This window comes from Cydia strobilella, chromosome 21, assembly GCF_947568885.1.
Source record: "Cydia strobilella chromosome 21, ilCydStro3.1, whole genome shotgun sequence".
In the NCBI taxonomy this organism is placed as follows: Eukaryota; Metazoa; Arthropoda; class Insecta; order Lepidoptera; family Tortricidae; genus Cydia; species Cydia strobilella.
This window is the reverse complement of record NC_086061.1, coordinates 1664852-1681600: the sequence shown is the minus strand read 5'-3', so window position 1 is coordinate 1681600 and position 16749 is coordinate 1664852. Positions and strand designations below refer to the sequence as shown.

The 16749-nt window shown below is 38.1% G+C and overlaps 1 protein-coding gene across 4 annotated transcripts in view; it reads right to left on the bottom strand.

Moving 5' to 3' along the window:
* The window catches only part of LOC134751053 (nucleolar protein 4), a 158799-nt gene that overhangs the window by 60255 nt on the left and 81795 nt on the right, over positions 1-16749 (bottom strand). For all 4 annotated transcript variants that reach the window (XM_063686391.1, XM_063686389.1, XM_063686392.1 and 1 more), the window contains one exon: positions 15758-16594. In XM_063686391.1, the coding sequence (XP_063542461.1) occupies positions 15758-16594 (837 nt within the window). The remainder of the gene's footprint in view (positions 1-15757; positions 16595-16749) is intronic.

Sequence of the window (16749 nt, the reverse complement as noted above, 5' to 3'; positions counted from 1 at the left end):
AAAACGCTCATGATAATGGTTCGTTCGATATTAATTATCATTAAATAAATGGTTTGAGAATCTAATAAAAAATACCAAATTTAGCTTTATTTAATGATTGTAAGTCATAAACCTTAAAATTCCATAAGAAACGTTTGTTTTATTATAATGATGTTAAATATAATTCTGAACGCACAATTTGAGTCGATGCAATTTCAAAACGCATCGTTGACATTTCATACATCAGAAATGTCAACATTGTCAACAATTTTTTTACTTAAAACCTTTTCTCACCGACTCGCGTAAAAATACACAACTTCCAGAGTTTTCTGTTATAATATCGTAAAGAAATGAGTGATTCCAGTGATAAAGATGATCTAACGCCTGTGGATGTTGCACTTTCCTCGCTATAGTGAGGTGAAAAGTTTTGTGTTACACACGGGCGCAAATGTATTTTACTTCTCGTGTGTTGAAACACTCGCTACGCTCAGGATTCTATTTTAGAACCACTCGCTTCGCTCGTGGTCCACCTATAGAATCCTTTCGCTTGCTCGTGTTTCAATTCTACACTCGCGGGTAAAATACAACTTTGCACCCTTGTATAACAAATAACTATTATTTGTAGTAATTGTACATCGTCATATTCAAAAATTATTTACAATTCGAAGAACAATAAAATTATAAAATTAATAATACATTTATAAATATTAAAAAAAATCAAATGTCATGAAACAATTACATTAAATAAATATTAAGGTTTCGACATATTTAGTCATTCATCCAGGAATTCTTTCACCGAGTAGTATGCTTTTTTTGTGCAAAACGTTTTGAGTTCGCGTGTGAAACGTCGAAAAAAAAAAGTGATATAGTGTGTGATAAAAGGCATTGCATCCACCCTCTCCCGCCGGGCAAAGAAAGGACGCTAAGTCACTCGGTGGCGCGTCTGGCCTCGTGACCAAACAGGGGCATTCTTTCAATATCCCTATATCTATGACAACGTATAGTACAGCGCCACAGCGGGTACTTATACGTACATATCATACAGGGTACTTTTTACTATGGGGTTTTTGACGTACCTAGCCGATGTAGGTGTACCTTGTCCTTACGCTAAACAATTTTAGTAGACAAGTTAGTTTTACTTAATAGTTGATTTTAAAAAAAACAATCAATATATTAATACTATTAATAGTAAACAAGAATTGCCACCAAAAGTTTTTCGATAACGAACAAAAAATCATAGAGTACCACATAAGAATGTAAATGTGTAATTTGGCGGCCGTGCCCATTGTAACATGAGGGCTGATTGTAAATTACACTGTATCGTCTGTATCTGAAGTTTACTTGATAAAATGAGTGACAAAATGAACTTCATAATAGCGTTATATGGCGTCGAACGTCACTAATTTTATCAAGAAAATTGACAGATACGCAACAACGACGCCGCAAATTTAATGCATCTGCAGTTATTAACAGCCGAACGTCATCTTTAAAAGGTTGGCTGGTAGAGAATGCCTCATGGTTCGCCTTTTGAACATTATTTTGTTATTTTGTGCAATAAAGTTTAAATAAATATATAAATAAAACAATGGCCACCAATAAAAACTTATCACGATAGCATGAAGCGTCAGCACTAATTTGTAGGAGTAAATAGCGGCGCACCTACGCGGGTCCGAAATGATTATTTAATAGTAAACCCTCCCCCTGCGGCGTGGGGGGGCATGGGACCCTAGAAAAAGTTTCGCAGCAACGTCTATCAAACTAAGGGAGCGGACAGGGAAAACCTTTGAATAGCCGCTCCGTTGCGATAGGTACTTGTGAGTCCCGGGTAAACTATGTCTAATGTCCTACAAATATATATGTTAGCTCTATTTTAGAACGGTACACTGATGGAAAATGTTTGGAAAACCTCTACCTTTAGATGTTAGTATACTTATGTACTTGTATATTGCTTAATTAATCAGGCAAAACAACTGATTTGGTGAAATTTGGTAGGTATACATATATTTACTTTGGAATAGTAACAAGATGTTCATCCCCTAAGGGTGTAAAATTGGGGTCTAAAATGGGAGGTTTGTTCTAAAAGTAAATAACAAAACCTTTATAGAAAACCACACTCAAATCCGTTTATTCACCCAAATAATAATCCCAAGAATTGGCGTAGGTACTAGTTTTTACGAAAGCGATTGCCATCTGACCTTCCAACCCAGAGGGTGAACTAGGCCTCATCGGGATTAGTCCGGTTTTCTCACAATGTTTTCCTTCATCGAAAAGCGACTGGTAAATATCAAATGATATTTCGTACATAAGTTCCGAAAAACTCATTAGTACGAGCCGTCCCTCGACCTCCGGTTTGAAAGTCGCATACCGCTAGGCCACCAGCGTGCAGCGCTTCTACGCTATAACGATACCAAAAAATTTAATTGAAATAAGTAGGTTCCACTGATTCCGTGCGCAAAGTTTCGCGTGCGGTTGTTACGGTATGAACTATGAACCGATTGCCGGCCCACGTTACGGATACTGTTACAAATATTTGTTACTAGCTTTTGTCCGCGACTTCGTCTGCGTGGACTTAGTAACCCCAGCTAGAGTAAGAATAGCGCCTGGAGAAAGTTTTATAGCAATTATTCAATTTGAGCATATTATGCACACAAATTAGCAGACACTTCATTAATTATCTCAATTCCACCCCGCTTTTTACTTTCTTAGGGGATCATTTTCGGGATAAAAACTATCCTATGTCCTTCTCAGGGACTCAACCTATCTCTATGCCAAATTTCATCTAAATTGATTCAGCGGTTTAAGCGTGAAGAGGGAACACACAGACAGACAGACAGACAGACAGGCAGACAGACTTTCGCATTTATAATATTAAGCATGGATCATTTACAAAACTATTATAACTCATCCCTTCGTTTTATTCTTCGGATACTGGGCTCGATGTATGTATGGTTGATTCGGTTTCCAAATTTTATAGAAATTTTTAATGAAATAAAACTATGAAAACGGATTATATCGCGTATATTGAATTTATAACACCTCCCGACGTTTCAAACCCGTCCGAATAATCCGTTTTCATAGTTTTATTTCACGAGTAACAATCACGGTAACCGAAGACAATATTAGAAATTTTTAATGTCATAGTCCTAAATGTGTATCTCATTTGAATTGATTTGTCACAGGTCACAAGGCTAGGAAACAAAATGTTACTTTACTATTGCATTTTTATTCCATAAAAACCTTTTTTTCCACACACTGCCCACTAAACGGAAAATACCAACTTACCCAAAATAGCAAATCAGAGTAATAAAAAACCGGATAAGTGCGAGTCGGACTCTCCCACCGTGGGTTCCGTACTTTTTAGTATTTGATGTTATACTCATTGGACCATTTGTTGTCTTTAATAAAATAATAAAATAAATAAATAAATAGCGGCAACAGAAATATATCATCTGTAAAAAATTCAACTCTAGCTATCATGGGATACAGCCTGGTGACAGACAGAAACAGACGGACAGAGAAGTCTTAGTAATAGGGTCCCGTTTTTACCCTTTGGGTACGGAACTAAAAGTTATAAGGTGTTTTAATCTGACGCTCTAAACTGCTATTTTCAAATATCTTATTTTGATGTTTCATTTCACAAAAATCGCAAGTTATATCTTACAAAATGTACGATATAATAAGTAGCAACACAACCAGGGTAGCATAAAAGGCCGCTATAGGGCGTAGGCCGCGACGCTGTCAGTGCAGATTATATGGGGTTGAGTACCAAGGGCTCCCACGGGCGCGGATGGGTTCGCCGCACCGAAGTACCCGGCTCAGGCGCTCGTAAGGTTTGGATGAGGTATTTTATTACTTTTACTTTTATGCGTGGGCTTTGGAATCTGATACCTACTTGCTTACTTTTGTAAAATGTTACCTAAGGTTCATGCGTTCACGATTATGAAATTTAAAATGAATTCAAATAAAAGGCTAGTTTGCACAATTGAAGCACTTAATATAAAAGTAGTGCCTGATATATGAGGATACCTAGTCAGAAATTTATTTAACGCTATCATCTTCTTTATATTACGCCGGTGGCAAACAAGCATACGACCCGCCTGATGTTAAGCAGTCTCTGTAGCCTATGTACACCTGCAACTCCAGAGGAGTTACATGCGCGTTGCCGACCCTAACACTCTGCACCCTCGTTGAACTCTGGCAACCTTACTCACCGGCAGGAACACAACACTATGAGTAAGGTCTAGTGTTATTTGGCTGCAATTTTCTGTAAGGTGGAGGTACTTCCCCAGTTGGGCTCTGCTTTAGATCTGGAATGACATCAGCTGTGATGTGCCCTACCACTCAAAGCGAGATGACATTCACAGTGCCCTTACGTCTCTTTTGGACGTAGTTTAAGGACATACCCGGGTCCGGGTCCGGGATATAACGAGGAGTTAAAATTTAACTTTGCCCCCTTGTGAAACGAATAACCTATTGCCATGTGCGGAAATGTTACTCCTTTCATTTTAACTCATCACTTTCGGCTTGTGCTCGGACTCAAGAAGCAATTAACGTAAAAATTCCTTGAGTTTAAAAGCCTAACTAATAGTTAGGTTAGGTATCAGCCTCTTTGTCGCCTCCTAAGCACATTGCTAGGAATTAAGATTAAATGGCAACTATCGGGTTAGTGTCAATATTAACTTGTTAATATTTATTATTATTTTGCCTCGTCCAGGCGTGAGTACAGCCTTGTGAGCAGTACCGCGCCTATAAAACCCGGCCGGGTCGACTACAGTAATGATTTACGCTCCCTTTAAACATTCATCGAAACTCCTCGCTCGCTCATGCTTCCCTGATTTTTGTCTGCCTTAATCTAATCGATAAATCAACTATTGAAATTTTGGATTTTGCTACGTTTGCTCGAAATTTCATCCCTACGTTATTTATTGTTACCCCACTTTATCTTATTGAAGGGATTCCAAACCATAGGTTACCGAGATACCGATGGGGGTCGGGGGTTCATTTGTCAGACGCTATCTAAAGGGGCCCACTGACTATCAGTCCGCCGGACGATATCGGCCAGTCAGTTGTTTGGAACTGTCAATTTTTGTTTTAACTGACAGGCCGATTCCGTCCGGCGGGCGGATGATGAGTGGGCCCCTTAAGAAGTAAGAGTAACTAAGCTAAAAGTGCATTAGGATAAATTCGAACGCGGAGTAATTTTGAAAACGGCCATAACATATCAAACCAGTAGCAATAGGTACATACTTTAGCAACACTTACGCTAGGCATATAACTTACTGTTGCTACAGTAAAAATTGCTTCTAGTTTGTTATCAATTTGCCACTTTCGAAGTTATCCCAATGCACCTTTTCCAGTTATTTTATCAAGCCACTATGCCTTCTAATAATATTAAGTAGCTAAAGCAAACATTAAATTGGTTCTTATTAAATTGTTACGCTCATGCAAAAATAGGGGTGGGCAAGTATAAAATAACAGAATATAACTAGTCAATTCTCGCATGGCCTATCTATGTTTTAGTATTAACTAGCGACCCGCCCCGGATTCGCACGGGTAGTTCAACAAATTTACACAAAACCTTTACAAATTATACATATGTACCTATCTTCCTCTTGGATCACTCTATCTACTAAAAAAAACCGCATCAAAATCCGTTGCGTAGTTTTAAAGATCTAAGCATATATAGTGACAGACGGACAGACAGCGGAAAGCGACTTTGTTTTGTACTATACAGAATACAGAATACAGAACGTAGTAATATTGATATGTAATGTAGTAATATTGATTTTATTCGAATTGCGTTTTTTGCACGTCTCTCTGCTTGAGCTACGTTTGATGCAAGTTCAAATTTGCGTTACGCACATTTAAGATTTCATTTGAATTTAAATATTTCCGGTAAAGCCTAAATACATACATACATAATCACGTCTATTTCCCGGAGGGGTAGGCAGAGACCACGGATTTCCACTTGCTACGATCGTGACATACCTCTTTCGCTTCTTTGACTTTCATAACATTCCTCATACACGCGCGCCGGTTTAGGGTGCTCTTGACCTGGCCTTTCTTCAGGATTTCCCCGATCTGTTCAGAAAAAGTCCGCCGAGGTCCCCCTGCCAACTGCCGTTTCTACCTCTCCCACTCTCTCTCACACTCTCTTTGTTAGCCTTCTTTCTCTCATTCTTTCCACATGTCCAAACCATCTTAACATACCTTTCTCAATTTTTGTAACTACATCTTCGTTAAGTCCACACTTTTCCCTTATCACACTGTTCCTATCACGAAGCTTAAATTGGTGCAATTGGTTCAAAACGGGCGGTTGCAACAGAAAATAGAGCATCATTTTGTTTTGAAAATGACATGAGCCAGTTAACGATGAAGCGGCACGAACGTGCGTGTCTCGCGACCTCTGGTAATTTTGCTGAACTTATGTGACGGTTTGGGAGAAAAATTCTACGTGAAATATACAAAAAGTTAAGCGAGAGAATGAATGGCTGACAAGTAAAAATATAAGAAATTTAAAATATTTGGACTTACCTAGTCGTATTGTTTTCCAGACTGTTCATCTTAACTTTGAGTACCTATACCTATATGTATTTTAGATTACGCTACTTTTACATATGAGAATCTATCAGCATCTTGGACGTTAAAACGGTCAGTTACTCTCAAAAATGTAACCCTCCTTTCTTTGCCGCAATAATTAAGATGGGAACTAAGTACATTTAATTCTCGGCTAGTAGCTTTTTACTTATCCCATCTACGTTTTTACCCCTGTCTTGTATGCCTATAGACATATTTTAGTCGTATCAGCATTTCGAAATGAATGATGATTTCCTCGTGTTCTTGGCACCATCTTCAAGAATCTTCAGTTTTTATCTTCGATACTGATGCGTTCACCAAACAATTCATCAAGCGTGTCGAATTTAAGGATAAGAGCAGTGCCGTGCCAAGTCGGGGCGCCGAGCCAGTCGCAAATAAATGCCAGTTAAAACCCTTGCGCCGGGGGTGGCGCCCACCCCGTTGTCATTTACCCTACTTACCGTCGCTACCAGGCTAGCATACAAGCAGCGGAGAATTTTAACGGAATTAGTCGCGAGCTCGCCGCCTGCAGGGCGCCGCAGTAAATTCACCACACATGTAGGTACTAGGAGCGAGGGAGCGGCCGCCCACCTCCACTCCTAGTTTTAGCGCCTAGTAACTCGGCAGCACGAGGTGTCTACACGCAATGCCGCAAAAAACAGTTTCCCGGCCCCAAACTCTTGTAAACGCTACCCTGCTACGGGTATTTGTCGACCTACTTCGGAGCTGAATCCAAATGACAGCACTGACAGCTCCCTTTGACCGTCAGTTAAACACGTGTTCAAATAAATACGCTCAAATTAAAACAAATTCAAAACTAATCGCCTACAGAAAATCGAGTCTTTTATCGTTTGAGCAAGTTCTAAAATCGTTTGCGAGATTATAGTTTCGTGTGCATGTTAACCGCGCGGATCGCAGCAGGGGTCCGAACGACCCTCTGGTTAATATCGGCCGATCGATCGCCTAAACTTAATTATGTCACGGCTCAAGGTCGGATGTGATGCATATCGGGAAAATAACCTTTAAAAACTCGCAATTTTTAGATAAAATATAAAAACAAGATTTAGATTCAAGGTAATAAAGTCTTAAATCGAATCTAACGGTAAGAGCTTAAGAGTTTGTTTAAGTTATAGTTCAATGCGTAACTGCGTACAGCAAATTGCTTTTTGAAGGGGAGTCCCTATTCCTATGAATAACTGAATTGTATTTGATTGCTATCTTGAGGAGACAATTTGTTTTGAAATTTGAAACGAGCAAGGCGTGAAAGGTAAACATAAATATTAGATTCAATTTCAAAACACACTAATTCGAACAGTATGTGCGTCGTAGTTAAATTTCAACGTTGTGTTTAATAAACTCATTTTGTAGATAATGTTTTGGTAGAGCGAGTGATTTTTTTCGAGTGTGTGCATATGTATTTGACTAGGTACAAATTTATACTTCTATTCATCTGGTACGTTCTACATCTTAGTCGATCACGATGGTCGATTTGAACTACTCGTATATATAGGCACCGATTGAATAGTAAAAGTAATATAAGGTATAATTATCAGCAGTAGTATCTCAATTTGTACAGTATATTTCAAACTCCGTATAAATCCATCTAGCAAAAATATTTCACACGACACCAACTTTCTGAGCACTCCAAACGAATTCTCAAAGTTCGGCAAATATTCAATGGGCAAACATTCCTCGGCTGCAATAACACAGCGAGTAATCTGCTGGATCAAAGCGGCCACACGCCAAGTGCTAGCTAAAATAGCCTGTTGTGTTATTAACAATGGTGGAGAGCGCTGGAAGAGCCATCTGCAGCAGCGGCGATATTAAATTAAGTGACTAGTAGGGATATTTAAACCAATGGCTCTGTGAGCTGTAAGCCTCGCGGACCATCATTGGCCCCGCCATTTTGAAAAGTTTCCTTAATCGACAAATTCTATATAATTAGCAAGCCTGCTCACCAAACTTCACGAGAATCTGTTGAAAAATCATCCGGACATACGAAATAACGTTTTCCCGAGCTGAAAAGGAAATCTTCGCTTACGCTCGGTCATATCTGATAGCATGTAATTATACTAATCATTATAGGTATCCGATGTATTTATTACTACATTTTCATCATCATCATTGGCCTTCGCGTCTATTGCAGACGATTTATGGTGTAACACCGGAGAGACACCGTTTTTAGAACTAACGTAAATATAGTCGTAAGTAGTATCATCGGTGAAAATGAAAAATGTTAAGATTGTATTTCATTTGTAGTTATAAGCCAATATTCAATTACTCACCACTACCTACTGGGTAAGAATAATTATAATGTAAACTGCTACACCCTAGTAGGGTCCATGTTTGTACTTGATTAGACTTTTAACATCTTTGTAAAATACCATGGTTGCATTGAATAAATGATAATTATGATATGATATGAAAAAAATCAGTAACATAGGGGAGAAGTATTTTTATACATATAAAGGTGTCAATGGATTTTTATCAATTATTAGTGATTTAATTTACTTTTTGTAGATCAGAGTCGCAATCTTACAAGATATTAGTGGTTGATAATTTTACTATTAACTATACTGTCATACCAGTAAGGTATACCGGCTGATCACTCGGTGATATAGCTAATAAGCTATGATTAGTTATGTTGTTAGTAGTCATGTATTGCAGGTGCGAACTTGTACTTATTTACATGGCATATACTAACGTGTTCATTCCTGTACCTCCCAATTAACTTGCCAAATAAGGTGTACCTAGGAGAATAAAGATGGTAGGTAAGGATGATCTAAGTAATGAGGCATATTAAACATTGTCACAACATCATACATAAAATTTTAATAAAATTGTTTCTTTCATCAAACCAACGAGCTTTTTTTGTTAACTTCCGTTTTATTGCAAATTGTTTTAATTTATGTGGCAAAATAAGTATGCTACATAAAAATGATAAACCTTTAACTTAAGTTGGATCTCTCAGTAGCATATTATCTAGCGTAGATTAGTCAGGACCAACGGCTACGGTGTACGACAAATAAGGTTTACCCATTAGCGATTCCCAAGTTTTTATAAGACTTCTAATTATTTTGCCTTATATGTAAAATGCCAGTGAGATAGTTAAGAAAAGCCTAGGTAAACTAAGTGTTACAGCAGTTAGGTCACTTTAAGATCGACGTATCGGAGTAAAGTATGAGCTCTGGTCAACATTCCACAGACCACACATTGCGCTTCCTATTAAAAAGGCTTTGTCATAGTTTCTATTTATTTTATTATGCGTACGAGTCGAGCCGACGTCAAACTTCGGCTATTATTATGGGTGCTAGAAACACATTCAATGTGATATATATCCTACGTATCGTATATCAAAGGGGTCACTTTATTTGACATAATTATTGAAAGTCATAATGTAATGATTGTCATATTATCATTATAGTCATAATTCTGAATCCGTTAACTTTTCAGGATTTTCCTTGAATTATCCTATAGATAGGTTAGGTTAGGTTAGGTTAGGTTTGTTTTATGGCAATCCTGAAAAGTTACGCGTTTCTGAGAAAAACCAAATTATGACTAATGATAATATGACAATCATTACATTATGACTTTCAATAATTATGTGAAACAATAGAGACCCTATATCATAGCTTCTAAATATTGTACATCTACAAATACCTAAAGATCGAAACAATTGAGTGTGCTAACTAAAGTTTACAGCATCAACTAAAAGGATCATCGTCTAAGCAAAACACGAAACCAAAACACGTAGTCTTTGATACTTCTCGAGTAAAAAACACTTATTTATTTTTAGCATTAAACCAAAGTCGAACGCAGCGCAAAAAACATTAAAAAAGTTTATTTACTATCCCTCAATTTGATCATTTAATACGGTAGGTATACATTTTAGAGACAGTATCCCTAACAATAACAAGTATCTTAAACGCGCTGGAAAATCACAATAACCCCGACAAAAAGCCGATCCATCCTCTTTACATCCCTGTCTCAGTACCCGAGAAAAAAGGGGGGAGGGTCGAATATCCCACAAGGGGGGCCGCAATGGACTGAAGGAGCCCCAATCAATCTTACAAGTCGCGACGAAGGGGGCGCCACTTTCGGGGGCCGAGGGACGGTACCCTCTTATGGACCCGACTGACCCTTAGGGCGGATGGACCAAAAGGACGGTACTAACTTTTGTTGACTTTAGTAGGTTCATTTTGTGTGAAAATGTGCTAGTTGGCAAATTACTTGCAAACTATTAGAGTGGTTTGTTTACGCTTTTCAGTATAAGACTGTGTTTATGTGTTTTTTATCATGTTTCTGAATAAGTTAAAAAGTAAAAGGTGATTTAATTTACTCAGTAGGCATACCTAAAAAACCTCGCGACATTTTAACATATTTTGCATAGTTATCCGACATGATTTTAAAGGTATGTATTCAATTTATATAAAATAAATTTATATAATATAATAGTATTTTATACAATCGTGATATAATAGAGAGCTTTTCAGTCGAGTACCGTGTTTAAGCAACGAAGCTTGCTGAGTTGCTTAAGTTAAGGTACGAGATTGAAAAGCTTGATTATATCACTATTGTATACAATACTTTTTCTACGAGACAAAAAAATAATACTTTCAACTAGTAGAATGATATACTTAGGTAAACAAACCAAAAGTATGCAGCTAAGATACGCGAGCTGCCGCGGCCCGCGATACCTTCATACTCGTACGCGCCCCGGCCGCCGGGCCCGGCGCCCCCGGCGGGTTGGTCAAGGACACCTCCTCGTAACTCATGAGGCCCTGGTACCTGCTCCGCGCTAAATTCAATTTTAAGACAGTTTTTTCTCGATTTTGGCCACCGTAGCCTATGGAGACTAACAAGCAACGCTAAGCGGTTTTCGTAGGATATGGATGTTGCTATATGAAGGGTGTCACATGCACGTTTATGACTTATGAAGCAATTGTTGGCCAACCAATCACAAAGCAGATGCGACGCAGCAGCGTGTTTAAGTAGGCTAATTTGCATTAAATCTAGTCTCCTTAAACAAGAAATATTTTACTGAAATGTATGAAGTTCTATTATCAAAATTTTTATAATTGACTAAACCGTATCGATAAAATTCTTATGCTTAAGTCGGGAGTGCCATAGACTATCCAACGTTGAAAAGAGTAAGGTTGTAGTGTTGCATATGAAGTCGTAATACACAGATTATACTCGATGAGTAGAAAAATGTATTTTCCTGTTTCTGACGTGTAATGTTTTGTGTGCATTTACGAAATAAATAATTATGATTATACGTGCCTAATGCATATATTCATTATTCGGGAAAAGTGCATTTTAATAAGAAATTTATTGTTTACGAATTTATATCTAACTACTCTTAATACTTAATTCGTAAGATATTTATATTTTTATTATGTTTCTACCAACATACCTATATAAAGACTAATATTGTATGAAGATTGAAAAGTAATAACTATCAAAATCGCCGTTGGAAACGCATAATGATCCCCTAACCGCTTTATCGCTATGTTAACACGCCTGTCGCAGACTCACAATCCTCACATCCATTATTTAACGCTCAGGATCATTAAAAGCGAATGGCAAAAAACAGCGTCATCAGAAACTCAGTAGCCGCCTTCTCCACCGGGCCCCGTTTTTGTGTCTTGTCTAATACCGTGACGCCCCCCTTGATGAAAGGGGGGCCCCCACCGCTCGGAGCGAGAAAAATGAGTTAGAAAAGATGCGGTGCCCGATTATGGCGTGACGCTCTGGCCCTTTGTGTGGGACATTCGTCTGAATCAATCGTGGGCAGACGCCTCGGGCAGCTGGGTCGGCCAGGTACCGCTCCAATGTCAGCCTGGTAGACTTTATATATTGAAAACTATTTAATAAACGCCAAATGTATACTTATGAAAAGGTAAGTGTTACTACATGGAGTCTGCCTATTAAATCAGTTGTAAAAAGTAGCCATGTAATCGACAATCTGGCGAAAAATGATATTCAAAGTTATTAAGATATAACAATAACAAACGTCACTAAACAGCTGTAAAAACCAGAACGTCATGACATATTTACGTACCTACTTCAATAATGTGACTTTTTTACTCGTAACTAAGCACTAAATATCTATTAAATCACATTTAGAAACGGGTCTATCGCGAATTTATTTTGTTACCTTTATTTACCGACGTTTCGACACAGGTTTCACTGCTCGTGGTCGCGGCTAACTGACGTCCCAGCAAAATGTCAAAACAGAGATTTGTGTGACTACCCCACGAAAGGTGCATTTAAAGTTTGAGGTAGACATCACATTTTCAAACCACCCACTACACATAAAAGTTAATTATTGTCAAACCTAAATCTACAAACCCCTACTACACTACTACTAAATACCTAAATAGCCTAAGTATAATAATATCACTTTACCTTTTAAATCAATAACTTTATAATAATAAATATGTGATATCAGTATATCACTATTGTAGGTTACATTATTTGTGACTCTATACCAATAGATATTTATATGACGAAGTTTACTACGCTATCTACAAGAAATTTAAATAGTTACAAAAACCTAGGCCTGAATTCTCGACCAAAATAGAGAAAATGCCGGTGAGAATTTATGTATTATTTAATAAACTTTTAAGCCTAGAAGATTTATCAATATTCACTACGAAATACTTTTCTTAAGCATAATAAAACATTCAAACGAATTGAGAACCTCTTTTTTTTTAAACTGTTGAAAATAACATGTAATAAGGGAAACAAATCCTACATAAATAAGAGTTTAATATAGATCCCGGTAGTGAAAGGAGTCCTGATGGCATGGGGATGCGCTGTGGGCGGCACATCCGGGGGCTAATGAATAAAGCTACTTCCATACTTACCTACCTACCCACTGTGTTCCTTGATGAAGCCTTTTTAACTTGGCAAAAGATTTTATTAAGTACCTAGTACACCTAGGTAAGTACCTACTTAAGTTACATATTGAAAATTCTATTTTAATAAGTATCATACCAAAATATCGCGTTCGAAAAAATACACCTCCAAATTTATTAATAATTAATTAGGTAAGTACTAACTTTCGACTATTTCATTATTTTCCACTGTTTTTTGTTGACGTGATCAGGTCCTGGCAGAAAATCAGTGCTTTTCCTAATGGGTGAAGCGTAATACTGAGCCAGAACCTTTTTGTTTTGCTGCGACGCACACAGGATTTTTATTTGTATAAAACAGTATTTTTATGTATTTTTTTCCTTTTCCTCTACATATTATGTAAAAATCGGTGTGACTTATTTGTTGTTGTAATTTTTATTTATTTTCTGGATTGTTCTGTGTACCTATGTCATTTCTGTATTTGAATATTTTGTGTGTATTGTGGCAAACAAATAAACAGTTTATCTATCTATCTATCTATCAAATTGCATAGGTAAGGTAAATTATCTCCTGAAGTTAGCTTGTGCCAAATTCTGGGTGTCCGATGTCCTTTATCAGGACACAAAAGAAAACGAAAAATAGCCGTAATGTTATAAATCTTATAACACCCCTTTGTCACGTTAAAACGTTTTTGGGTTAAAAATGAATAACCAAATTCTGTGTGTAACCTAAAAGTGGCTTTTTACACGGCCACCACAACACTGCCGAGCCGAGATTCAGACCTTTACTAATGTTAAAATTCACAATTTGCTGATCCACCATAAAATGGGTAAGCTACGCAAAAAGTTGAATCTAAAACTAACACACAACTCCGTATCTGATCGAATAGAGTTTCTAAATCATAACCCTCGGGTACAAAGGGCGGATTGGTCTCACAAAGGCGCGCTTGCGGGCCTGACTACCGGCCACCGCAGTTTTATGCCGCCTTAGTTGGCAGAAGTTTAAGCTAGGGTTAAATGCGGTCGAACCCGCAAAATTTGTATTTGTTTAGAGAAAAAGGTCTACTCGTGTAACCCAGGGTGGGATACCCTGCCCTATCATGAAACGGGATTTTACACATAAATACGTTTCACAGCGAAATTTCGGCGTCAGCGAATAGATAGTCATTAATTCACAACTACATATAAAATTACTAATATCATATGTGGAATGTTTCAACAAAAACATTGACGCACAAACTACGAATAAAATCACAGACAAAAAGTAGACTATAGTAGCTATAGTTAGGTGTCATCTAAATATTATACATGTAGAAAGTCATATTTGGATCAAGGAATAAACATTTTGCTAATTTTTATTCTGTATTAAGTTAAACCCCGAAAGTCACTTGGGATCTTAGGCCTAAAATTGTATAACTTGCTACCTGAGGAAATAAAAATTAGCTAAAACGGATAAAAAGTTTGACCGAAATCTTAAAACAATGTTAACTGACTTAGCATGCTACAGCGTCGACGAATTTGTTGAAACGTGTACTAACCCTAATTAATTTATCTCCTAATTAATATGTATAAGCAAATTTATACCTTATAAATTAAAATGACGACTTGTTAAGCCATATGCGACCCTATTGTCTACTGTTTACGAACCTGCTTTGCTTAAAATATGTTTTATTTAATAATAATTAAGTTTAAGTGACATAAATACTTACTCTAGAAATGTTGTACCTACTATGTACCTACCTATTTTACTGACCTGTAAAACATTAACTTTTACCAATAAATGTCTTGTATCTTGTAAACATCGCGCTAAAACAAGCAAATGCAAGAGCGTTTGTTTGCGATTATTTAATTACTGAACTGGGTTTTCCTTATACGTAAATACAAGTCGTTTATCAAGGTGTAGCCATTCTTAAACGATTGGTGCGTCTCTTAGTTCAATCCTTCATAAATATTCAGCTCGCATAGAGTCAAGTGACCAACCAACGATGAAAAAAGCTTAGCCTAAGGTTTAGTACCTTTGTAAAGTCACATCATGCAGTTTCTATTATCCTAATTAAACGAATGGCATAAATCGACCTACTCCTTCAAAAAATATATGTGACTTTCCATCAGAGAAGCCGTACTTATGTGCATAAAGTTCGATTTACATATTGATTAGTGATAAGTGCGAGTTCATACATTTGCTACTTGCGTTTAGTAACGTTTAAGGAAGGTTTAAATCTGAGAAGGGTTCTTATGCACAAGGAGCATGAGGACCCTTCTCTGATGGCAAGCACATATAATATTACTTGAAAAACATTGATAAACTAAACACGTACTGGCTATGATCATGCGAAACTTACCTTATTTTCCATGTCCAGCCGTTCTTGATACGCCATACTCCGCATATGCTTGAGATACGCCGTCGTTATGGGCACGCTGTAGTCCACCTCCTCCCCGCCGAAGTACACGCCCCCATCCGGCCGCCATGGCTTTGGAAACCGTCCGAACGAATTGGAATACTCTAAACTTGAAGGCAACAACTTCTTTCTAGGCGGAGATGCCGACTTCGGAGGATCTTTAGACGTCAAATTAGCCACGTCCAAGGGATTATACTTCTTCTGTTTCTTATCATCAGTCTTTTCTTCTTTAACTCTTACGATTTCTTTATCTTTGTCACAGTCCTCGTCTTTCGGGATCACGCTAGGGACAGGGCTGTCACTTTTGACATCTTCTACGTCGATCAGGCTGTTCTCATCTTTGTCGATCTCCGGGTCTGTTCTGACGGGTTCCTCTTCTCTAAACGGCGGTTCGACGGGCGAACTTCTACTGAATAAGGGATTTGAGTCAAAACCGTTGACTTTCTTTGATGTAAGCTCTATATACGTAGGTTCTTGGTCTTCAGAGTCTGTTGCTTTCGGGCTTTCTACTTTTTTAAGAGGCTGGAGTTCGGTGTAGTCAAATTTGGGTTCGTATGGGTAGTTGGAGTGCGCCGCGTCTATCTCTGATTCCCAGTTTCTGGTGTAATCGGTAGGGCAGTGAGGTAGGAAGGGTAGGTAGGTGGGGTGGCGCGTGGGGGAAGGGGACGGAGTGGGTAGGGGTGGTGGTGAAGCGCTGCGCGGGCGCCGCGCGCATTCAGCGCATCCGGTGAGGAAGCGCGTGACTGCCTCGCGAGGCAGGAACGCGTACGTCTCCGTTATCTGCGGGCGAAAACATTCACGATTACTAATATGACACATAAAGAACTTACATCGAACGAACTTCTAAAGGAGTAGGTATTTTGACTGGGTACCTAAGACTCGCTCACGCCACGAATTCTTGTATCACATATATCAACAAAGGCAAATAGTGGCTG